General features: G+C 38.8%; 1 protein-coding gene across 1 annotated transcript; it reads right to left on the reverse strand.

The window, feature by feature from the left end:
- Positions 1–1,173: 1,173 nt before the first annotated feature.
- On the reverse strand, positions 1,174–6,554 carry LOC134204155 (uncharacterized). Its single transcript, XM_062678980.1, has 3 exons — positions 5,498–6,554; positions 2,838–5,323; positions 1,174–2,751 (listed from the first exon to the last, which is right to left on the reverse strand). Exons 1-3 carry the CDS (start codon positions 6,552–6,554, stop codon positions 1,174–1,176), a joined length of 5,121 nt encoding a protein of 1,706 aa, XP_062534964.1.
- Between the last annotated feature and the right edge of the window lie 18,787 nt (positions 6,555–25,341).

Consider the following 25,341-nt stretch of genomic DNA (forward strand, 5'->3'; position numbering starts at 1 on the left):
TCCCTACATCTACCTACAACCGGGATGCTGCGAGCATCATCTCTGTAGGCCTTTGATCGAGAGAGGCTATCGTGTGGCAAACGATGAGAAACAAACCACTGGCCATTGACCAATTCGCATCTAGTGCGTATTGATACAGTGGTTCGCAAAGAAAATGAATTAATTATCCAACATACCGGCCACCTTGAGTTCACTCAATTCTACTAACTAACATTTCAAAACCTTAATTCTATTAGTTTCAACACTTTCGTCGACGTCGATCTCCTTGGAATCCAAATTCTGTCCGTCCGGTTTCCTAGATGATCACCGCTTACTTCTCGATGACTTCTGGATACTCATACTCCTGCCGTGGTGTTGCAACCGTAAGGTCCTGACTCGAATACTGCCAAAGAACGAGACGACTTGAATCCGAGACATAACAACAAATGGAATGACATAACTTATCGATCGCCCCCTGGCGATAATGGACGAGATCTCCATTCTGCCAAAGTTTGCTCCTATGGGGCGTGTAACGCAGTGCCGGATTGGCTGTAGTACGGCAAAGTAACGCTGAAGTCTTCGACGAAGTTTTCTGTTAAATAGAAAAACCGATTGGGATCCGGAAAACCATGGGGTGTTGGAGAACATAACTTTAAGTGCGGCAGCTGGCGAATGCGGCATGAAATACTGTTAGCTGCCAATTGTGCCCCTAATGGGGCCATACTTAGCCTTATTTTCTGCAGTAGATTCTTGGAGACGAACGACGATTGTTGACGGCTAGGGTTGATCTTCACTGATCATGATGACTTCATAACGGTGTGCTAGGGATGGGTCCAAATCTGTTGAAGAATAACAACGCTTTGGATCCGGAATATGCATTTTAACATGAAGAAACGTAACTCGGGTATCGGCCCCCTCGGCAGATGTGACTGGCTAGCCACGAGATTGCCAACGGTTGCCCCAAATGGGGGCAGGAAATACTTATTCTGCTTTGTTGTAGACGGATGAATGTTGGGTTGTCCAAGCATACGTGCAGCAGACAGCGACTATCGAAGGAGAGCAGATCAGTTTGTTTCTAACGACACAGAAGAGAATATACGTAACTTGGGGTTAGCCCCCTGGCGATAGCGGCGGGTAACACCGCAAGATGCCAAAGTGCCCCAACGGGGGCGATAATACTTATTTGTTCAGGACCTACTGTCCTTCTGCGGCCGGTTGGCCATCTCGAATAGGAAGAATACAAATCTTCGACACTGCTCTGCGATATGATCCATCTTTCGTACGGACCGTGACGACTCTCACGTTCCCGTCAGCACCTGGATGAACCTCCGTGACTCGTCCCAACCTCCATTTCAGCGGTGGAACGTTGTCTTCTTTTAACAGTACCATTGTACCAACAGTGAGGTTGTCCCTGCTTCTCGTCCATCTATTACGACTCTGTAGACTTGATAAATAATCCGTCGACCAACGTCTCCAGATCACCTGACTGTATTGCTGAACCCGCTGCCATCTGCTGAGCCTATTCTCTGGCAGCTCGCTGAGATTTGGTTCAGGCACTGCAGTGAGCGGTCGCTGGATGAGGAAGTGCCCCGGCGTTAAAACCTCCAAATCCGTGGGATCGTTGCTCATTGGAGTTAACGGCCTCGAATTAAGGCAAGCTTCAATCTGTGCGACAACCGTTTGCATTTCATCACACTTCAGCATTCTGTTTCCGATTACTCTCCGCATATGTCCTTTCACTGACTTCACTGCGGCTTCCCACAAGCCGCCGAAATTGGGAGATCTGGCGGGAATGAACTTAAACTCAATTGAGTCTTGAGCCGCTTCCGTTGAAACTCGATCCTGGAACTGATCTTGCCGAAAAATGTTGTGTATCTCGTACAATTGTCTTCGTGCTCCAACAAAGTTGGTAGCGTTGTCGCAAAGTATAAGGACTGGCCTCCCACGTCTTGCGGTGAACCTTCTGAGTGCGGCTATGAAAGCATCGCTGGTGAGATCCATAACGACCTCTATATGCACGGCCTTGCAGGCTAAACATACGAATAGACAAAGGTAGCACTTGACCGGTGCCCCTTTCCGAGTTGCCGGTTGAAGCTCGAACGGACCGCAATAATCTATGCCAACTCGCTGGAATGCAGGCGCTGGTGACACTCGTTCGAGCGGAAGGTCTCCCATCAACTGCTCATGCACGCGTGGCCTTGCTCTGAAGCACCTAATGCACTCGTGTAGGACCCTCCTGGCGAGATTCCGGACGCTCAGCGGCCAAAATCTTTCACGAACGCACGCTATCATCAATAGAGGTCCTCCATGAAGTAGTCGATGATGATAATCAATCAGAATTAGTTTAGTTAACGGATGATGGCTATCCAAGATCATTGGATGTCTGCGACCTGGTGAGATCGGAGCATTTCCGAGCCGGCCACCAACACAGATTATTCCATCTATCATAACAGGGTGAAGATTATGTAGTCTTGAAGTTGGTCTTACTTCATTTTTAGCTACAATATCCGCCAATTCTAGTGGAAAGCATTCCGATTGGGCTAGCTTCACCAACGCTAGCAGCGCCAAGTTGTGTTCCTCAGCACTCAGTGATCCAGTCCTCCGTTGTTGGCTGTTTCCTTGTTGACAATTTGTAGAAAATCGACGTATCCAGGCGGTCAGTCGAACAAGGTTCAACAAAGAAGAACGAAGTGTAAATACATCACTTGGAGGAAGAGCTTGAAGAGCTGCGGACACAAGTGGCCTCTCCTCCAGAGTTACCGAGTCGAACTGCTGCTCGGGGACCAGTATGTTTTAGGCCAGTTGCTAACCTCCTTTCTAAGCCAATCCGGTCCATGCCACCATAGGGCATTACTCACTAGCTGCGCTGGTGTGGCTCCTCGCGATATGATATCGGCCGGATTTTCAATCCCCGGAACGTGATTCCAGACGCCACCTTTCGTGGCATGCTGAATCTCCGACACACGATTGCTCACGAAGACTTGCCACCTCGATGGGTGTGACGAGATCCAATACTTGACGATCGTTGAATCCGTCCAAAAGAAAGCAGGCGCTGAAATCTCCAGACTGCCTTTGACGTTCTCGTACAGATGAGCCAACAGTAACGCAGCCGACAATTCCAGGCGAGGTATGGATTGTTTCTTCTTCCTACGGCTGAGATCTTCCAATGGTGCAACCTTTGACTTGGCCATCATCAAATTGACCGTTATTCTTCCGTCCAAGTTCACACAGCGTAAGTAGACGACAGCTCCGTAGGCCTTGTCGCTAGCATCGCTGAACCCATGGAATTCACAAGTGATCACGTCTTTACCAAAGCCAATCCATCGTGGAACTGACACCGCGTCTAAGTCGGCTAGATTGCTTCTGAACTCTAACCAACGTGAATGTAGATCGGCGCACAGCAGTTCATCCCATGTGTATTTAGCCTTCCAAAGATCTTGTAGGAATATCTTTCCCTGAACTATTACAGGACCCACTAGTCCGTAAGGGTCGAACAGGCGTGCTATTTCGGACAACACAATCCGATGGGTAACATGCCCTTCAGGCTTCCAGTAGGGAACCTTGATCCAAAACTTATCTGCTGCCGGTTCCCATGTGAGACCCAGTGTCTTCACGGTAGCCTTTTCATCCAGATCAAGAACTTCGCGCTCGTCTCTTAGATCGGGAGGAATTTCAGCCAGAATCGCTGGATTGTTTGTATTCCACTTTCTGAGGTTGAACCCATACTCTTTCAGAAGCTCTAGCACGTCTTTGCATAGCTGCTTCCCTTCTTCTATTGTGTGTGATCCTGCCAGTATAGCATCTACGTAAAAACACTTTTTGGCGACAGGTGCAGCTGTAGGATAGTGCTCCGCCTCCTCGTCCGCGCACTTGTTCAGGCACCTAGTAGCAAGATAAGCTGCAGATGATGTGCCGTAGGTAATTGTGGCGAGCTTATATGTCCTCAGAGGTTCCTGACTTAAATGCCTCCAGAAAAGCTTGTGCAACTGATTCGAAGCTTGCTGCCGTACCATTTGGTACATTTTTCCTACGTCTCCTACGACCGCGTATCTATACATCCGGAACCGCAGTAAAATGCTTCGCCGATCATCTTGAACGACCGGCCCAACCATCAATACATCGTTCAAGGACACACCCGTATCCGTTGGACAAGATGCATCAAAAACCACCCTAAGTTTGGTTGTGGTGCTGTCTGGTTTCAGCACACAGTGATGGGGAATGAAGTATTCCGGAGTCGAGTCCTCGTCGTCCGCCTGTACTTCTTTCATGTGTCCCATCTGAACGTACTCATGCATGAATGCCGTGTACATAGCTTTCAACTGCAAGTTGGCATCCAGCCGTCTCTCCATAGAGAAGAAGCGTTTCTTCGCTATCGCCCTCGAACTCCCTAACTTCTCCAAAACGTGTTTTTTCTTCGGTAACTGAACTCGAAACTTCCCATCAGGGCTCCTTGCAGTTGTTTCCTCGAAAATGGCTTCACAAGCAGATTCCTCGATGGATAAGCAGCTCTTCGTGTGACAGGATTCCAACTCCCAAAACTTCGAGAGTTCTTCAAAAACTTGCTCCGTGGTTACTGAAGACGATGCTACTGTACTGTAGCTGACGCAAGCGGTTTCAGGTAGCTCCCCTGCCACAATCCACCCAAGTTCGGTATCACGTAGAATCGGTCCAGAGTTGGAGAGCTTCAGTTGTGCACTCAGCAGCAGATCGTAAAAAACTGTGACACCCAAGATGACATCGATAGCTCCAGGCTCATTGAAATTCGGATCCGCAAGGCAAACTCCTGTAGGCAGATTCCACGACGAAGTATCGATGTGCTGTTGCGGCAGGCTTGACGTAATCTTCGACAGTACATAGAACTGTACCTCGCAAGACTTGTACTCAGAGTTGCAGGACAGTATTGTTGCTAGAACTGATTGTTTAGCAACAGATAGAGAACCACCCACTCCTTTAACAGGCAAATTCTCACGAAGTCGACGGAAATTTAAACGTTGAGACAGGTTCTCTGTTATTAGAGATATTTGGGACCCGCTGTCCAACAAAGCGCGTGCAAGAACGGTATTTCCGTGACGATCACCGAGCTTCACAATAGCAGTTGACAGTAGTGCAGTTTTTGAGTGGTGGTGTGTTTTGGATGGTGTAGCAGTGTGGTGTACAGTGGAAGGATTGGTGGGAGGTGGCGGACGTGCATATTGCGAAGATGTGCTTGGGATTGGTGTAGTCTGTAGGTGTTGAGAGTTGTTCCGGGTTTGGGCCTGATTCGATTGCTGAAACTGACTGTTCGCGGCTTGAGGTCCTCTGTTGTTCTTCTGGGAGGATGACTGATTCACATTCTGCCCTTGACCTGCAACGTTGACATACGGATGGAGCAGCGTATGATGCCGCTGTCCGCATTTACGACATGTAGACCTCGAACACTCCGCAACGAAATGCCCGGAATTTAAACAATTTAGGCACAATCCAAGTTTTCTGGCAAGCATCTATCTGTTCACAACTTTCCTTTTCCAGAAACTCGTACACTGTTCCACGGGCTGTGATCCACCATTGCACACTATGCAACTTCCAGTCGATACAGCAGCATGAACAACTGGGGTTTTGTACGATTTCTTGAACTCACTACTCTTACGTGACGATGTTGATTGTAGAATAGCACAATGGTTCTCTAGGAACTCCACCATCGCCTTGTACGATGGAATATTCTTGCAGCTATGATGCGTTTCCCATTGGCGAAGAGTATCATCGTCCAGCTTCTGGGATAGCATGAAAGCTAACAGTGTACTCCATTGCTCGGTGTCTTCACCCAGTTTCTCCAACTGTTGAAGATTTATCTTGAACGTCATCAAGATATGATTAAGTGCTTGAAAACTCTCAGCTTTCATCGGAGCAACAGCGAACAGTGCTTTCAAATGTTCCTGTGCGATTAGTTTGTGATTCTCGAACTTCGACTCCAGAACTCCCCAAGCGATAGTGTAGTTGGAACTAGTGACCTGGATCTGGTTTACCTGAAGAAGAGCCTCATCCTTCAGGGAAGCACGCAGATAGTTGAACTTATCTATCGTACTGAGTTGGGCGTTGTCGTGAATCAAAGAAGTGAAATTGTCACGAAAGTTAATCCATTCCGACAATCTTCCAGAGAACGTTGGAAGCTTCAATTCCGGAAATCGTGTCCGTGACGACTGGGACACTTCCGGTTTCCGCTCAACACCTACTTCGGTAGGTATACTAACCTTCGAAAGAAGCGCCTGCTTCAGACGAAAATACTTGTTTTCAAATTCTTTGAAAATCTCCTCATTCTCTCTTTGGCGAGCTTCGGCCATGGCAGATAGTCTCGAAGCATCCTCTTCGCCGTCGCCAGATGGTCCTTCACCAACATCCAAGTCATCGGTTAACACCTCTATACTAACTCTCACTTCACAGTATTTCTCATAAATTTCGTCCAACTTTTTCACTCTGAGATCAACGGCACCTCTATCACGATCTTCTTGGTACGACAACAGAAATTCCTCTATATTATCGAGCGAAATTCTAGCATGGCGCTCCTGCTTCACTAGCTGTCTCAGATCCGGTGCCGGCATCTTTGAAGAATCACTGACCAAACACTGTGAATCACAAACAACTATTCACTCCCGAGACCTCAAGCGACAGAACGATTGACAATTGACAGGCCAAATTGTAAAATCAAATTTATGCAATTTCAAAGTGCACCCAAGGCAATAAATCAACAAACCGGAGAATCTCAAACACCTTCTCCACAGAATGCTACTGATGAGTACAATGCAAATAAATCTCAATCAGAGCTGAAATTTTTCTCTACCGTTCGTAGAGCTTCAGGAATGGCCGGCACAATGCACAAACCGATCCAATCCACCTCGACCACACAATTTCTCACACACACACTGTACTTAGCTTGCTTTCCGGCGATGACCTCCTGGTGTCCTAGGGAATCGAAACTCGATGGTAACGTATACAGCAGATGACCGAAATCCTTCGACGCACCAAACGTTGGTAACTGCACCACTTGTGCAGCAACGAAACCCTGCCAACAGGAATCTTCACTACGCCAGCAAATCACTAAGCACTTCCCACAGCGTGTGTTTAATCGTTTTCTCCCGCGATTATTCAACGGATTGTCGTTGTTCTTTCCGAAACCGAAACACTTTTCATCCGCGGAGAAGCACTAGCCCGAGCCAGTCGCTTTATTATCCGGCGTTTACCAAGCCGGTCAAAACGATTAATTGAACTTGCGCCTATTATTCACTGCGCCATTACAGTGACGAACAATCAGACCGCACTGGTCTATTATACACTTGTTCGATGACCTATCGAACCCAAGCGACGCGCGATTATCCGAACAAAGGGTCTTCACGGGTCTGGCAAATCCGGATCGCCAGGACCAAAATGTGGGATACTCCCGGTTCGCACTTCAGCGAAAGCACCCGCGAATCAACCTTTCGGATCAAGCGCGAAACCACCGATGTGATACGGTCACAAATGAATAAATTTATTTGACGCACTTCGTACAAACTACAACCGTTTATTGCTTTAGAGTGGACTGTATTTACTGTATATAACGAACACGCGGCGCACTGCCGACGATCGGTATCACCGGCGGTCGAGATAGAACTAAAACTATACTCCCTACATCTACCTACTACCGGGATGCTGCGAGCATCATCTCTGTAGGCCTTTGGTCGAGAGAGGCTATCGTGTGGCAAACGATGAGAAACAAACCACTGGCCATTGACCAGTTTGCATCTAGTGCGTATTGATACAGTGGTTCGCAAAGAAAATGAATTAATAATCCAACAGTATATATTCTTTTCTGTATATGAACTTAAACCGGATTGAACGCATAAGATTTTTTTGCAAATCGGCTATTTCGTTCGCTAGTTTAATCGTGATAAAGGAAACCCCAACTTTTTTTTATTAATTTGTATAATTTTTATTTATGGCAAATTTTTTCGCCTCCGCTTAACTCTTATGCTACGTTTTGACAGGGCAAGTGAATTGAACAACTCAGTTGAATTCAATTGACTTGCCAAAAGTTGAACATGTTCAACTTTCTTTTCGTTCAAGTGAATTGAATTAAGGTGTTTACACGTTCAGTTCGCGTTCGATTCAAGCGACTTGCTCAATTCACTTGCCCTGTCAAATCGTAGCATTAGGGTTTTTTACTAATCCGCTTAAATCCGGTTCAAGATCAACTTAATTGGCTTGTCGATAGTTGGACATGTTCATCTTGCTGTTAAGTTGAAAGAAAAAAGTGCTGAGTTGAAAAAAAAAACGTGTTGAGAAGTTCAATTTGAGCGACTTTCAAATCACTTTTGTCTAGTGCACATATTGTATCTCTATGCCATGGGTTCTAGATGGCAAGGAGCACGTGGTGTTTTCAAACCGCAACGCGTGTTGCCAATGATGATTGCAATGATAATGATTGCTTACGCTCTCCACTGTTCAGCGGTAGAGTTCTCTTGCACTCACGCATCACGCATTTGTGTGTGTTACAGCGCAGCGTTGCCTCGATGGTAGGCTGCACTCACTCTCTTGTGCCGGCGATGGCGGTGACGGCAGCGACGGCGGCGACAGGCGCTCTTTCGTTTGGTTAGAAAGACGTCATGCCATGCCAGTTTTACTGTGAGTGGGTAGAGTCGTTAGGGTTGGTGTACCAGTAATGATACTTACTTGGTAATAATAAACGTGATAAATTAAGACTATTTAATTAAACTAAGGAGGCACAAATTTCGTCGTTTTTTTCCACTGACTTGCGAGGAAAAGAAACACATGCCAAATTGCAACTCATCCATTTGTTTTTGATAGGATGTAAAACTATTAATGGCATTGATTGAATCGAAAGCTTGGTTGAAAGTCTTCCTTTTCTATTTTTTTAATAAAAATAATGTTTAAATAATACATGTATATTTGTTTCTCTTCGAAATTACTTACTCCAACAATTGGTATGTGTGTAGCCCGCCCTTGATCGCATATTTGTAACATTTGCATTTTTTTCGATTTTGAGTTAGGCTCATACATTGTCTTCAAATTGTTAGTTCTTTCATCTAGACTGGTGAAATATGAAAGTTTGTTCTAAAAATCCCGAAAAAAAAACTACCAAGTTGTTTTGTAACATAGAGCCTAGTGACCACATAACTGTAACACAGGAAAATTGTGCCATGTTCCTTGAACAAAAAGTAACACAATTGATTTGCATTCAAATATTAAGTGATGCCACTGCAAAAAGCGTTTGTGCAATTTTCAGATTTTTTTGGAAGTGAATTAGATTTCCATACTAATCCATATCACAAACTTCATCGTTCCATTTTTCTAGTGTTTCCATTTTTACAGTTTTCTACAAAATACAATAGTCCGCATACTAAAGTGTTGTACATAGTGAGCATTATGGTACAGAACAATATTAATTACGTCAATTTATGATATTAGAGCACAGGATTCAACATTTTCCTTAACTTTAGTAAGTTTTTGGAACATGAATCAATTTTGAACATGAAGCGATTCTGTATATGATACAACATTTTGTGACATAATATGAGGTACGGAAGAAAGACTAATAGCTGACATATGGATTAGATAAATCGTATTCCGTACTATTATGTGTACTAAACAGTCACTAATGCTGTTACTGGTACAACTACCCTAGGGCGTGTTTTGTTTCGCCCGTCAGTACGAGTTTGAATACTGCGGGCGAAAGTTGATTTTTCTGCTCCGGACAGCAAGAAAAATAATTCGTTAGGGGCCATCCAGAAACCACGTGGTCATATTTTTGAAGATTTTCAACCCCCTCCCCCCATGTGGCTTATCGTGGTCATTTGGCAGACCCCCCCTCCCCCCCTTTGACCACGTGGTTTTTTCTAAAGTACAAAAACTTTTAAAAAAACTTTATGGAACTAAAACATAAGGTTAAACCGATCAATTTTGAAGATGGACAATTTCAACTGATTCAAAATCAAACTAAACCCAGCATGGAAATTATAAATTTTCGTGAATTCGAACATTTTGATGATGTTATCATGTTGTAATGTGTATCGGGTATTAGGATATCTAGAACTCGTACACCTTCGATGCATCAGGAGGATACAAAAAAATGTGGACTCGCGAATATGTTATAAAAATTTCGAGAAAAAATTGTAATGGTTAAGAAATTTTCCAAAATATTCCTATATTATTATTTTTTTTTAGAATTTTTTATCAGTGATTTTTTTTTAAATAATTATAAAGTTCATCACTGAATATCCCTATAGATTCCTGAGAATATTTGGGACCTTCCGTAGCTCTGGAGGTACTGGAAATTCTTAAGATATATAAACCTCAGCGAAACATCTGAACTGAACTCTTACAACAAAAAGTTTATCAGAGAATCACAAAGTTAATATGTAATCTTAGAGATGCAAATAAAACCTCCTACTGTTGTTTCTTTTGAGTAGCATTCCTGTAGAAATTCCAGTTTTGCTTTCCGAATCATCAAATTAGTTTACATTCCAATATTAACAGGTATTAACAGGTTTCAGTATAAATTAGAAAAAAACAGCTTACTTTTTTTAAAGAATCTCCAAAGATTTTTTTTTCAAAATCCTTGGCAACTTTAATGAATCTTCAAAGGAAATTCTTCTAAATCTCCAATGGAAATTTTTTTCGTTTTGCAAAAGAAATTCTTAGACACTTTCAGCAGTTTTTTTAAATTTCCAAAACAAATTATTCGGAATATGCCAAAATATTTCCTATGGAAATTCCTAAGATTTTCCAGTAGAAAATCGAAAAAAGTTCATCTGAAACACCAATAATGAACTTCCCGAGGAAATTCCGATGTTTTTACAAGTGAAAATTACGAAAAAATTGTACTTTTGAAGGAATTCCTTAAAAAATCAAATCAAAATTTTAAAGATTTTCTGATGTGAAAATTCCTTAAAATTTCTAAATCATTTCCTGTGCATCTTTGCATGGTAAAGACTTAAAGCAATGTTTAGCTGAACCTACAAAGAAATCAAAAGGACTTCCCGAAGAAGAATGAATTCCCTATGAAATTTTGGAAGAATTTATGGTACAAATTAAAAAAACAAGAATCTCGAGAATTCTAAAAATTTATTTTTTGAAAATCCAAAGAATTTTTTGAAGATAATCCATAGACTCTTCCGTGGAAATTCTAAATAATGCCTCGAATAAAAAAAAACCTGGAAAATTTTTAAAAATGTGATAGAATTCACAAAGAGCGTAAAAAAGTATTCCGAAAAATTTTCATTTCAAAATTCTAAATTTGAAAAAAAAAAACAAAAACAAAAAATCTACGGAAATATCAAAGTGTTTCATGTGGCATTGGCTGTTTAATATCTTTCGGAAATTCAGAAGAGTTTTTATTGAAAAATTCAGAAGTCTTCTTCTTCTTCTATGGCTCCATATTCCAACTGGAAGTTGGTCTGCTTTTCAACTTAGTATATTCTATTAGCATTTCCTTAGTTATAAATTGAAAGCTTTTCTATGCCAACGATTGCAGACTGAACTGAACATTTTTAAGTGCACTCCTTAAAATGTTCGAAAAACTTCTTTTGGAAATAAAGAAGAATTTCTGGTGAAGATTCGAAAGAACTTGTCGTAGAAAATTTCATTAGAATGTAAAAAAAAATATGAAAATTTGAACATTTTTTTTCCACTGAAAATTATATGTATTTCCCACGGGACTGTTTTGAATTTTCTGACAGAATTCACATGGAATTTTTTTCGGAGTTTTAAGGAAATTTTTTCGCAATTTTCACTGGAAATGTTTTGTTTTTTTTTTTCATTACCAATTTGTAGCAAAATTTCCAAGCAAAATTTTTTCAGAGAGAATTGTTCAAAAATCATCCTGAATGCCAGCACTTTATCAGGATTATATAAAGGAATTTCAAAGTATTTACAGGAAATTTCTTTACTGGATTTTTCCTGAATATCCACAAGAAATTCTTTTGAAGTTTTTTTCTTGGATTATTGTAAAAACATTAATATTTTTCAAATTTGTAGCTGCAGTCCACTGATGCAAAAGTGTCGGCAAGGATGTTATCGATCATTTAGTAATCTGCATTCGATCATTTAGTCGTTTTTTAATAACTCATTCCAGAGGCTAAATTTCAAAATGTGTTATACGGTGGACTTCTAGTGCAAAGGTTTATCTACTACTCTGCCTAACAGTTCGTTGTTTTAATTTCACTTATAACTTAAGACTAAATGATTGCATATTTTGTTATCATTTAGTATAAGTATGGCAACTAGCACCGTAACTCCTTTAGCAGTGGAATTCAAACATCGACCTGTTAAGGAGAGTTGTAGAAAAACCTTAGCACTAAAAAGCCACCATACAACACATTTTTAAATTTAGCCTCTAGAATGAGTTTTTGACAAACTACTAAATGATCGAAAGCAGATTATAAAATGATCGATAACATCCTTGAGTGTCGGCGGCGTGATGCCAAAAACCATCTGCGGCGGTGGCGTGGCACGGCGGATTTTTTTTATATTTTCTCATTTTTCCTTTCCAAATTTTTGTTGCGGAAATTGAGACTGAATCGCAACCTGTTTTTTCGTTTATTTTTTTATGGAAAAAGAATCTAAGGCTAAGATGGTCAAATAGCGCAAATATGCATCGGCGTTACGACCGACGCTGCGTTACTGTTTTTTCTCGAAGCACACCTGCTTCTTTTTAACACTGAGTTGAAAAGACGCTACGTGGGCATCGGCCCTAAGATGCGCTTTGCGTTTAATGATTAAATCATTAAATTTTAATGATTTGTATTTTTTACACCGCTATTGTTATTCACCAAAAGTTTTTCGTGTATAAAAAACCACGTGGTTCGAGAGCAACACCCCCCTCCCCCCATGTGGCTTATCGTGGTCATTTTCGAAACCCCCCCTCCCCCCATATATGACCACGTGGTTTCTGGACGGCCCCTTAGTGCGGTGCGTGTCGTGTAAATTCTGTGTTTTCACTTCGTCGCGAGAAAACAATTGGTGTGCCATCTATAGTGCGAATCGCTTCGGTTGACGTTCGTCTGCGGAAGCCACCGGGTATGCTTCATGTAAGTTTTGTTCGCGGGAAGTTCAATTGGCTACACTCAGAATAAAGTGCACTCAAGGGCCCCATACGCCTGTCACTGGCGAACAAAGCTCGTGTACTATGCATCAAAGCTTAAAACCAGTGTTAGGTGCAATCGTTAATGCGACCATTTTTATGTTCGGTTAGTTACTGCAAATAAATTCTTTTTCGATTCCCTATAATCAAGCAGGTATCTCAAGCATACCACATCGCTAAATTGCTGGATGATTGAGTGTTTTAGTTTGATAAAATTTGAAAAACAAAAGTGTGCCTAAAAATTGCCATAACAAAAGGTGGTAGAGAATTAGCACGGTTTTTATAGTTTAGAACTAAATTCAGATGTCGCACATGTCGGGGTAGGGATTCAGTGCTCCGCCTTCTCCCCTGAGTGCACATTATTTCTATATTATTTTCGCACAAACTTGAAAAAAGATACCTAACTCGGTTCCAGTTTCTACCGAAGTCGATCGGTTATCACTAAAGAACCTAGTAAAGAAGCGAACAACTCGTTTGAAAATAAGTTTTTAACCTAGCCTAGAGAAATTTTCTATCTTGGTTTTTTTTTGTTATTCTTGTTTTATGACAAGCCTTTAAAATTATACTTAAAACCTTTAAAATATTTTTCTAAGTGCGAATACATTTAAAATTATCAGGTGAGCTAGCCAAGGGCTGAAAAGCCTCTCAAGTAAAGACAATTATGCCGTTTGCAGTCAGCAGCGGGCGGCGGCTTGGCGACGTTTGTGGCGAATTTTGTTTTCTAATACAAATATTTGTCTAATAATTATACTGGCTGATCTCTGGTAAGAACTTGTTTTACACATTAAATCAAATAGGGTTCACTTTGCGATTTGCTCGTACGATATTTTGTAAACAAATATTGATTTATTACGATTTCCTACTAAACTAATATACTTAACTGTTAAAAAAAAGCTCTATTATTAGGACACATAGGATTTTCTTAGGAAATGCTCAGTCCTGAAATGCCAATATTCATTAGAACTTCAAATGAATGTTATGTTAATAAATATTTTCAGCCATTTGAGGTAATGGTGCTAATAGTGGTGGCATAATTGTAACCATAAAAGACAATATTAAAAACAATGCTTTTAAAGCAAAATGCACAAGCTTTAGTTTTATGCAAATTGGTACAAAAAGTTTTATAAAAATTCTAATTTTGGTAATTTGTTCGAGAAAATATTCGGAGATTCTTTTCTAGAGGAAGGAAAAATCTCCAGAACTTTCTTCGAAGATTTTACTGAAAAAATCCGAGAACTCTTTCAAACATTCCGCCAAGAATGCCTACTGAAATATCCATAGTAACTCCCTCAAATTTCAAGCATTGTTCTTGAAACTTGCGAAAATTCATCCAACAATGCGTCCGACCCGAAAACCGTCCTAAAATTATTTTTCTTCTTCATTGGCTCTACATTCCATACTATTAGCATTTACACAGTTATTAATTGAATGCTTTTCTATGCCAATTGCATGAGTAAGTATGTATCTTGAGTGACAATCACAATGGAGACACTATGCCCAGGGAGCCAAGAAAGTTCCCCACCCAAAAACATCGTAGGCCGAAACAAGAATCAAATTCGCAAGGCTAACCGGTGACCATTCTTCAGAAATATCCCTACAAATTGTTCCGTCAATTCCGATATTCTTCCAGAATTGTTCTCGGAAGATCTTTGGTGCATTCTCCGCAAATCTCCCTGGGATTTTTCCAGAATTTTCTCCAGGAGCTGCCGTGGGAATTCTTTCATAAATTCCTTCATTAATTGCCCTAAGAAATGTCCCTAAGTATCGTATTGACTCAAATCCTAAAGTTGACTTATATTCCGAACTTTTAAATGACAATTTTAGCTTTATTCGCATATTTCTTTCTAAAGAATTTTGAATTCGTTTGTAATCTTGATCCTTCGTACTTAAAACCGATGGAAAATTAAGTAAAATTCTGCAAAAACGCCAGTGTTCGGAATATGGGTCATTTTTCAGGATTTGAGTCAAAACGGTATTCTTCTAGAAATTTTATGTGCAATTCCTTCTAGAATTCATCCACAAATTTCATTAAATTCCTTCTGATTGTTTCAAATTATCTACTATTTCTTCCTCGAAAACTCCTTCAATAAGAATTTTTGGAATGGTTCCAAAAAAAATTCTAAATAATTTCATGAATAATTTCAAAAAGGAGTTCTTGGAGGAATTTTCGAAGTAATTGGTGGATGAATACTTGAGTGGGTTATTTTTTATTGAATTCATGAAAAACTAATAGAATTATAGTAGGAAATCCCGTTCAAATATGTTTTTGTGATTCAACATTTAATTCGCAACTAAAACTAATTTACATTTTTCTCATGTTCTACAAAAAAAATACTAATGTAATTTGTTTAGCACACGTTTTCCATAATGTTTACCTTTTTCTATGAAACTTAAATTTTGTTTAACAATATTGTCATAGACAATAAATGACTGCATAAGCCTGTAATTTGAAAAGTACAGTCATATATTTATATATGGTTGGCATTTCTGTTCTTTTTCTTTTCCTCTAGTGTTTTTTCATATACTATCCCTGTTTGACACGCACTTGAGCGAAGTACACGACATAAATTTGTATTGGTCTGTTGGAGAATATTATAAAATAAAAAGAGTTATTTTTCCATACAGTTTGAATGAGAAGATACAGAAGTACGGGAGAGTCATTTTTGATTTTCTTGGCAGAAATTTGATTTCTAAGTGTGGCATCATTTAAGAGGCAGATTCTTTCGGGGAGTGTCGCAAAACGTGAAAGAGTTAATGTTTTGTTTAGATGTTGTTTTGCTGAATCAGTGTCAATTCGCATGTTTCATCGTTTGAAGAAGTATGATAAACGAAGCAGATCGATAATCAAAAATGTGTTGGTGGTTGGCATATAAGTTTCGAATAATGCCGAAGAGTAATTTCTGATGTGTTTAACAAAATCGTGCTATAGATGTGTGTAAGGCACGTCAATTCGATAAAGAAGATCACGAAGAGCTAGAAATGATCAGAAATTCTGTAGTCAAATATGTTATCGATTGGCACGGCGATTTAGAAGATTCTCGAAGAGTGAAGAAGTCATATCTGCTTTATTTAGTAGGAATTATTTTGACGCTTACGAGTTTGCGACGTTAGGCATAATTCTGCCTTCTTTATATCATAAGTTGTTCTTTGGGCCATTTTATGTCTATCGTCCGTTATGCCTAACGTCGTAATACGTAACGTACATTTGCGTAACAAGGTATACCCGACGCTTGCTACAAAACTGCAAAGCGCATAAGCGTTATTTCTGATGTGCTCGCCAGAAACGTGCTATCGCTTAGCATCCCAGTTCAATGAAGAAGATCAGAAAGTGCATAATACTATCGACAGACATATGATTTCTGTACACTGATACACGTATCATGTTGTACGCGTACAGCAGCAGGATGACACACATCTTTTTTCACCATTCGCTGTGTTACTATCGTATTATCTGCGTTACATATATAGATTTTCTAACAAAATAATAAAAATGCATTTACTATTTTTTTGCATAGCCTCTAAATATATTAAATAAATATTTCGTTAATATCCGGCCTTTACGGAGACGAGCCAGCCTCGGGCTGAAAGTCTCCTTAATAAAGAAACAAAAAAAAATATATCCGGCCTTTTGGCGATTATTTTAAACATTTTTATTGTTGTTCGAAACACACTTGGTGAATTTTCGATTTATGTAAAGAAACACTACTACATATCTGTAAAATTTCTAACAAAGTAAATTTGTCATTATCAAAATTATTTTACAAATATGTTCCGCTTTTTTATGATTATTAAGATTGACAAAAAACGAAAATCCCTATTTACGCCCAAAAAATCACTTAACCTTTCGGGGACTCGCGCCGTTGTAAAAGTACAACACCTTCAAAATAGCACGCTTATCGTTCACAACAGAAGCGGGACTGCGTGAGCAGTTTAGGACCAAGCGAGTCCTGCAAAGTTAAGAAAACGCCTAAATTTCTTCCCTCAATTTACAACAACCAGTGAATACTAACTGCTCATTTACATATAAACTCGATATAAAAAATAACCTATAATCTTGGGATTTTCGAATATTTTTAAATGTGATTTTTTATAGCCTACACTTAAAATTTTCGCCGAGATCTCAGCATTTTATGTTTATTTTCCGAGGTGGGCACCGCCGAGTTTCAGCAAACACGATTTTTGCCGAGATCTCAGTAAAAGTGACGTTTCATTTGCTGAGATACGGTAAATATTTTGCCGAAAATCAGTGATAAATCAAATTTTCTGCCGAAGTTCAGTTCTGGAATTTACTGAGCTACAGCGGTGCACGATTTTGCCGAGCTCGAGTAACAAAAACTTAGTGTGTAGACCTCGTGGCCGTCTGCGTATATTGTGTTGTTATGAGGTGAGGGTTCGATTCCTGCTCCAATCGTGGAAACTCTTCGATATGCAAAATATTCTTCACCAGTCTACCAGGCATTGTCCGTTGTCTTACAAAATATGTTCAGTCTGAACAATCACTGTGCATTTTCGCATTCTTCGGATTTTGAAGACGTTTTCCTGACTTTGTAGATTTATAGATCTTTGCAGATTTAAGGATACTCCAAAATGATTTCTCACATTTTCTGATATTTCTCGGGTACTTATTCAAAAGGACGTATGTGATTTTGTAAACAAAGATTCAAACGTCGATTTGTCCGATCTGATAGCCCTCCCACGCATACCATCGCCACAGACAGGTAGGGGAGGCCTTCGGCTACCTGTTGGTGGTGTTGGTTTGCGTGGGAGTCCCATCAGATTGGATAAATCGAAGTCTCAATCTTTGTTTACAAAATCACATACGTCCTTTTGAATAAGTACCGAGATTTCATGTTTTTAGATACTAGAGCTTCCATTGGATCATTGTCATGATCTAAACTTTACAGAATATCTTTAGATACGTTTAACTCCGTAAATCATACAAATTCTTAATATTCCCACATTCTTTAAATCCTCCCGGGTAATCAAATACGTGCAAATACTTCAGATTCCTTAGATTTCGTTATTCAGAGTTTGACACATTATTTCAACTTTTGTTGATTTTTCAGTACATATACGGAAATGTCCTAGATTCTCAAAATTATTTAAGGTGAGTTACGGCGGCGTCCAAAAATGGCAGCCACAATGGCCGTGCTATCTCTCACCTCGCGTTTTTGCTCGCACAAATGTGAATATTTAGGCGGTTAGCACATCTGGAAACCATTTTTCATGTATGCTGCAAGTGAGCAAAAGTGAAAAACTACTTTTTGCTTTTGTCTGTCGTTTACTTTTCAAGTTATGTGCCCTCAAAAGTGCTATGTAGATTTGAAATTGGGCTCCAACGCGATTCACCTTAAACCTCCATTAGACCCTCTATAGCGCCCAAGATTTTTTTCTTCTGGTTTTTCGGATCTGGACTTTAAATCCAATTTCTTACGAATTCCATAACTTATCCAGAATTTACAGATTCATCATGTGGGAATGCGGGACATTTTCCGGGCAATTCGGGTCAAGCAGGCTGAGTCCGAGACTGTCCTGCATAATCCGAGACGTCTGGACACTTAATGTTAAAATTAGTAAAAGGATTGTTGGATTTATCTGTGCTGTTAAGTATTACTTACACGAAAAAATCTTCCTTTTTGATCGATAATTGAATATAAAACACTTAAGAAGTGTTCTTGTACGTGATGAAATATTCATTTAATTGTTCGGAAATAATTAGTTCAGATATAAATAGAAAATATGTTGACGTTTCCTTTTTATAATAAATAATTACAACAAACTAAGAAAACGAAATCAGCGTTCCAGGACAAACAGTTACAATATTTTTATAAATATATGCCTACTGAACAAATCATTTAGTAAATTTAGTGATATAAATTTGTAAAACAAGTAGTTTGAATAAAAATGTAATATACAAATAAATCGCCGACGTAAACGTTCATTGGTCGCTCTCATATTCCAACAAGAAAAAAAACCATTTTCTTATTATGTTTTATCGTCAATAATTGATAGTGACCGCAACCAGATGGGGCCATTGTATGCGTTACTAGCATTGCTTGCATTCAAATTTGCTTTGCGCTGTACCTGTAACGTTGTATACAACGGGCGCAGAGCAGGGTACGTATCAGCGTAGAATCATCATTGCTTGGGTAATACCACCGTGATTCTGGGTGACAGATATATGATTTTATGCTGTACAGTGATTTCCGCATCATATATCTGTCACAAGTATAAGAGTGATTTATTCAGTGATTTATTTAGCAGACAATATGTGCATGAAAATATGGAAAAAATAAGGAAAGAAAAATGTTTGCCGGTCAGTGTGTTGGAACGTGCAAAAGAGTGAAAATTAGTCTTTTTCGGAATACATACACTATCGCTTGATCCGTCAACTTGTCTGAGACGTGTTGTCAGCGACAGCGATGTGGCAGCATGACGGCACCGTTGGAATTCTGGAACTGCAGTGGCACGGTACCGTTAATCGGCGTGATTTATTCTTTATTATAATAATGTCTTAATATATTTAATATATTTTTTCTGATCCTTGTTTTTATTTTTGGGTGATTAAACACGGTATAATAGGTACCACACGAGCATGAAATTGCATTCTCACCAAGGTGTTTATATAGCGGATAAATTCCTTCTTATGAAGAAAAGAAAAACAGAATAATGCACATAGCGTTGATGGTGCCTCCCTCGCATGTTATTAAAAAATGATAATAATAAAGCCTCAGGCCAAAATATCACTGTAGAAAGATAGATTCCACTACTTTCATCAATTCACATATATTTGCGTTCGTTTCTATGCATTGCATCAATTTATAAAATTAAAATAATACATTTAGAATTTTTTCCTGGAAAAAAATGGCTTTTGAATATATCCGGGCCTTCTATAAAAAATTTGTTTTTGGAGCGATCATATATCCTTTACGTATACTTAGTTTACGAGAAAGGAAAAAAACACAATAGAGGGATCAAAGTAGCATGTCGAGTGTTGCTTCCATGTTGAGTGGTGTGCTCTTGAAAACGCATTTAGTTTTGGATTCCTAGAGGATACCCGGATAAAAAATATCAATGAAAAATCATAAATTTTACTGTTACATCACCATTTAGTACATATTAGTTACCATTGAACGTAATGGAAATGTGACAATACAATTGCATAAGAATTTATGGTTTTGCACGATAAAACGAATGGTAAATGGGACTTTACAATAAAAAATAGGGGTTGTTATGTATCTTTACAATAAAAAATTTGAAAATTTTTCATACAAAATTTAGAGCAAAACAATTGATTTTACGGTTCTTCAATGGGACGATTTCTAGGGCCGAAACAATAGAAAACATTGTGTTTTAAATGTTTTTCCTTATTTTTTTATTGTTTCACAATTCAATTGCAATAGGGTTTAGAATAACTTTCACTCCAAAAATACAATACAAACACAATAAAATTTAGTGTTTTACAATTTATTCCATTAACATAGAAAAAAATCACATTTCTTGTGGGATGCAAAAAAGTTTTCTTCTTTACAAAACACCATTATAATTTGTAATATTGAATTGATATTACAAAGTGTGATGATATTTTGTAATGATAAAAATCTTTGTTTGTATCTCACAAGAAATGCAGATTTTTCTTGTTAATGAAATATATTATGAAACAAAATATATTGTAAATTAAATATAAATTTAAATGAAAAATAAAATAATCTAATCAGCGTTTTGTAGATAGTTGTTTGTTATGGCGCAAATTATATTTAATCGGAGCGGTCCAAAGTGTGTGCGATTTCCTGCTATGATGCGTCTTTGAATCTCATGTACTTATGCTGCCGTTGTTAAATTGGCCCCACAGAAAAGGCTATTTAACCATGGAAGATCTAATAAATACGGCGCTGGAATAGAGAAGAAAAATTTAAAAATTAAAACGTATAACATGTGGAAAGCAAATCTAAATGAATGGTATAACGTATTAATGAATCCATTCACTTTGATCGTGCTTACAGCGGCACACTAAGAATCAATTTTCTGAAAACAGTATGGCGAAAGGCATCTAAGGTTAGATTTCGAAACTAAACACCCTTATCGAAAAAATATTTGAAAGGAATAGCAGCGAACACCTTCCTACATAACTGGTACCAAATAGTGTTTCGTGATAAGGTTCTTGCTTCTGAGAAAACTTGCATTTCTTCTTCTTCTTCTTCTTCTTCTTATTGGCATTACATCCCCACACTGGGACAGAGCCGCCTCGCAGCTTAGTGTTCATTAAGCACTTCCACAGTTATTAACTGCTAGGTTTCTAAGCCAAGTTACCATTTTAGCATTCGTATATCATGAGGCTAACACGATGATACTGTTATGCCCAGGGAAGTCGAGACAATTTCCAATCCGAGAATTGTCTAGACCAGCACCGGGGATCGAACCCAGCACCCACCCTCAGCATGGTCTTGCTTTGTAGCCGCGCGTCTTACCGCATGGCTAAGGAGGGCCCCTTGCATTTCGTCATACCAATTTCTGGTGGGTAACTTCATGCTGCGGTTTATGCATAAACGTTAGCGCCTGGTCGCTGGTAATGGCAGACCAGCCACTGCTTGTGTTTAATAAAAAATGTGTCAATATGGAAAATTTACCTTGAAATAGCGGCAACGATCGGATCCAGGATCGGCACCAAAATTGATTATGCTCCGAAGGCACTAGCAGTCGATATCGCACCGGAAACGGATGCACCGAACGCAGGTGGGCTTGGGGCATCAAATATCGGTGCTAGACTGGTTCTCTGAATGTTAAATTTAGTTCTGGGCATCCAGTTCAGCCGTCATAACTAAACTCGATTCTGTGCGAAGATTTCATCCTCCGGTTTGGAACCTTTGGGCAATTTGAAATGAGGGTCGCTGGAATCAACACCCAGCTCTCAAGATGTTGGATCGAGCCTTAAGGGAGATTTTTTTTGGCGGAGCGATCCGAACCATCCGAATCCGAATCACGAAGACTTGATTCCGGTTATCTGCAAGTGAACTACAGGGAATTGGCCCGATCGGTTGTATACGCTAGTGTGTCTGAAGTATCTTGTCATGATACTTTGCCAATCGATAGACCATCCACCGGCTCTGAGCATCTGAGCATCTCTGAAACGCCAAGAATAATTTATTAAGTAAATTGCATATATAACAAACTGATTTTAAAAAATGTTTATAGCGAATTAAATTGCGAAATAATTTGATTCGTAAACCTTTGGAAATAAAAGACTTACTGAGAATCAATCCGCCAGAATCCATTCGAATGTAGATTACCGCTGCTTCTGAAGATAGTCCTACTATTTAACAGCGGCGAAATTGGCTTTTGCTGGTCATTCCTTGTGGCAGACTGGTAACCAATCCACTTCTGTTGTTGCTCGGACCTTCTAGGTGTGTCGATTCCACCACCAGACTTGCCTGGCCAAACAGCGAAGCCTGATCCACTGGTTGGCCAAATCCAGCAAACTTTGCTGCCCCGGAAGATGATTTGTTGTTGTTTTCAAACAGCAAGGTGATCAAGCTTTGAACAGTGGCTTGTTATATTGGCAACTGAAAATGAATTAAGTTAAAAATTAGAGCTTTAAAATTCCTATGATTTGCCTACGTCTACGGCATACGCCATCCCGTATTGCGATTGTTATTAAGGTTCCCCAAACGCACGCGACGCAACCGACGCAACAGTTCTTCACTTGGCGACTGCAATTCTATCGCCGTTGGTATGGAAGCTTAAATGAAACGTCGCAGCGATGAAATCGTCTATAGGTTTGGTGGAGCCTTTACAAGGGTTAAACTAGTTCTTCTCGCAAAACTTACCAGTTTCTTGTACAGCAGTAATATCTGCCTCCTTCCAAACATAGCTGCTCATATGTACTTGTCGGACACCAGATAGACGCACAGCTAAATGTCTAAACATCAAGCACAACTTTTCTTTCTTCTATCTAACAAAAGTGAACAAAACGGGGTTTTTATTATAACGGGACAATCACATGCGACAATACACCTCTATTTTATTGATTTTAGATCTTAATATTTAGTGGATTTTAAATACCTTGTAATAAACATTTAATCAAGAAATAAATATAAACAAGAAAGAAAAATAAAAACACCGTTCAAAACTATAGTGTTGCCAGAATAGTTTAAATTAATTTGAACGAAATGTTGAAATGAGTTAAAGGGTGGCAATGTGCTGTAAAAAGTGGGTGATCATTTCAAGACTTGTAATATTTAAAATCAATTTATAAAAAAATGTCAACTATTGTTGTTTTATTGTTTTCAATTGTTATTTTATCATTATAATAAATCAATAGAATATTCTTAAATTGTATATTTTTGAACTTAAGGCAAGATTATATTATTAACAAGTCAGGAAAAATGCATCGTTTGTTTCGTTTTTTGATGCGCAAAACAAAACACAAGAAACAATAAATATATTATAAAATGTATTGTTAACGTTTAAAATTATTGTGATTTTTAAGTAAGTACAATAAAGGTTCTCTACAACCGTGGGAATTCTACATTAAAGGCACCATAGATTGTATTGTTTGACATACAACCTATGGTATTTTAATGGGTTAAGCCATACAAGGTACTGTAAATTTTTATCCGGGTAGTCATTAAACTTAAGTATTTGACGAACGGAAAAATTAGTAGCCTGCAAAGAAAATCACATCGCGATCTACCAAAACACCTCTTATTGTTTACCTTAGGCAACAAAAACATCGAAAATCGTTCTTTAAGCTCGAAAAGGGCTAGGTGGAACAATCTGTTTTTTTTCTACATTACCATGTCATGAGAACCTTTCAAAAATTGTTTGGAAGCGTGAAATCTTAGACCTAAACTTCTAAAACAAAATCTGCGATAACATAATCTTATTCAATTCGAAGTAGCGAGTTTATTAACACAATTACTGTTTTTAACTTTCGTCCCCATGCCTCCCTAAATTTTTCAAACGAATTTCAGGATGTTCGAAGGGAAACAGGGAAAACTGGGGATTGTTTGTAGTTTTTTCTTTCCTTTTCTTGTTAAATTTTTAAACAATCTTTCAAATTCTTCGTCAATCAAGCATAGACTATGACTCTGTTATACCATTTTCCATGAGAGATGTCACTTCATGTAAAGAACCATGCCTGTGACGTTCGTCACTTTGATTCGTTTCTATTTCAACGATGCTTTTTTCGTTTTTCAATTTTAACTTTTTGGAATAAATTCGTGTTTATATGTTCAAGGCCCTTGGAAAAAATCCTTCAAAAAAAGCCTGGAATGGCTGCAATGCATCAAAATGAATGCAAATAAATGCGAGACGATGAAAATAATGGAATCTATTCTTCTACAGTCTATTTTGATAGCACTAAGGTGTTCTTTTATTACATTTTATAATGTGCAAGAAAGGGTAGATAATATGTTTTTTAATCATTTACGATCAAACTAGGTCCAAATAATTGTATATCAATAATTGTTTTGGCCGAACCGAAAAAAAAGAATTTCAAAATGAACATAAAAAAATTTCATAAAATTTCATAAATAAAATTTCATTTCATGATTCAAAAAAGGCGGTATCCCTTCCTCTCGTATTGTTTTAGGTATGCATAATTTAATTAAACAAGCTCTTCTCTTACCCTACAGTATTACGTGATGATGATAATTTTTGTTTAACGTTTGTAAGAAATATTATTTATTCACTTCTGATTCTTCAAAAAAAAACCGGATTAATCCACCTAGCGTTGGTGGTGCCTTTCTCGCATTTAGTTAAGACACCTCCTTATATAGGGCTTATATGGTTCGAAGTACCATTTTCTTCATAACTTTTAAACGCAATGACCGATCGTTATCAAATTCAATAGTAATCAACAAGGCTTTGTCCTCTGTCGAATAAAACTTGTTGCGAGAAAATCGGTTAAGGATTACGAAAAGTTGTCTAATGTTCGTCGAGCTGAGTCGATAGGTATATAACACTATAGGTCTCAGAGGCTTCTATGAAAAGTTCGTTTTCGGAGTGTAATGATAGCCTTTCGGTACAACTTCGTTTTACGGGAAAGGCGGAAAAACGGAGGATATTGTTACAGAAAACGAACAATATCGTAATGCCAGTAATCACGATTCGACTCCATTCTCTCGAAACTTGTACATGAATCGACTAACTGGATGTATTTACATATACATATTAAGCTTGTGACGAGCTTCTACTATAATTTGCATCGTGTGAGTGATGAGCTGTAAGTTGTTACACCGATTTTGCACACA

Source organism: Armigeres subalbatus, unplaced genomic scaffold (assembly GCF_024139115.2).
Source record: "Armigeres subalbatus isolate Guangzhou_Male unplaced genomic scaffold, GZ_Asu_2 Contig425, whole genome shotgun sequence".
Taxonomy (NCBI): Eukaryota; Metazoa; Arthropoda; class Insecta; order Diptera; family Culicidae; genus Armigeres; species Armigeres subalbatus.

What these genes read in the sequence shown, in the direction of transcription:
- LOC134204155 (XM_062678980.1), bottom strand. Translation starts at nt 6,554, where the DNA reads ATGCCGGCACCGGATCTGAGACAGCTAGTGAAGCAGGAGCGCCATGCT. An exon ending in ATCACAGCCCGTGGAACAGT is followed by an intron (nt 5,324 to 5,497) that starts GTACGAGTTTCT and finishes TCAACGTTGCAG; the next exon opens with GTCAAGGGCAGAATGTGAAT. An exon ending in GAGCCACACCAGCGCAGCTA is followed by an intron (nt 2,752 to 2,837) that starts GTGAGTAATGCC and finishes GTCCCCGAGCAG; the next exon opens with CAGTTCGACTCGGTAACTCT.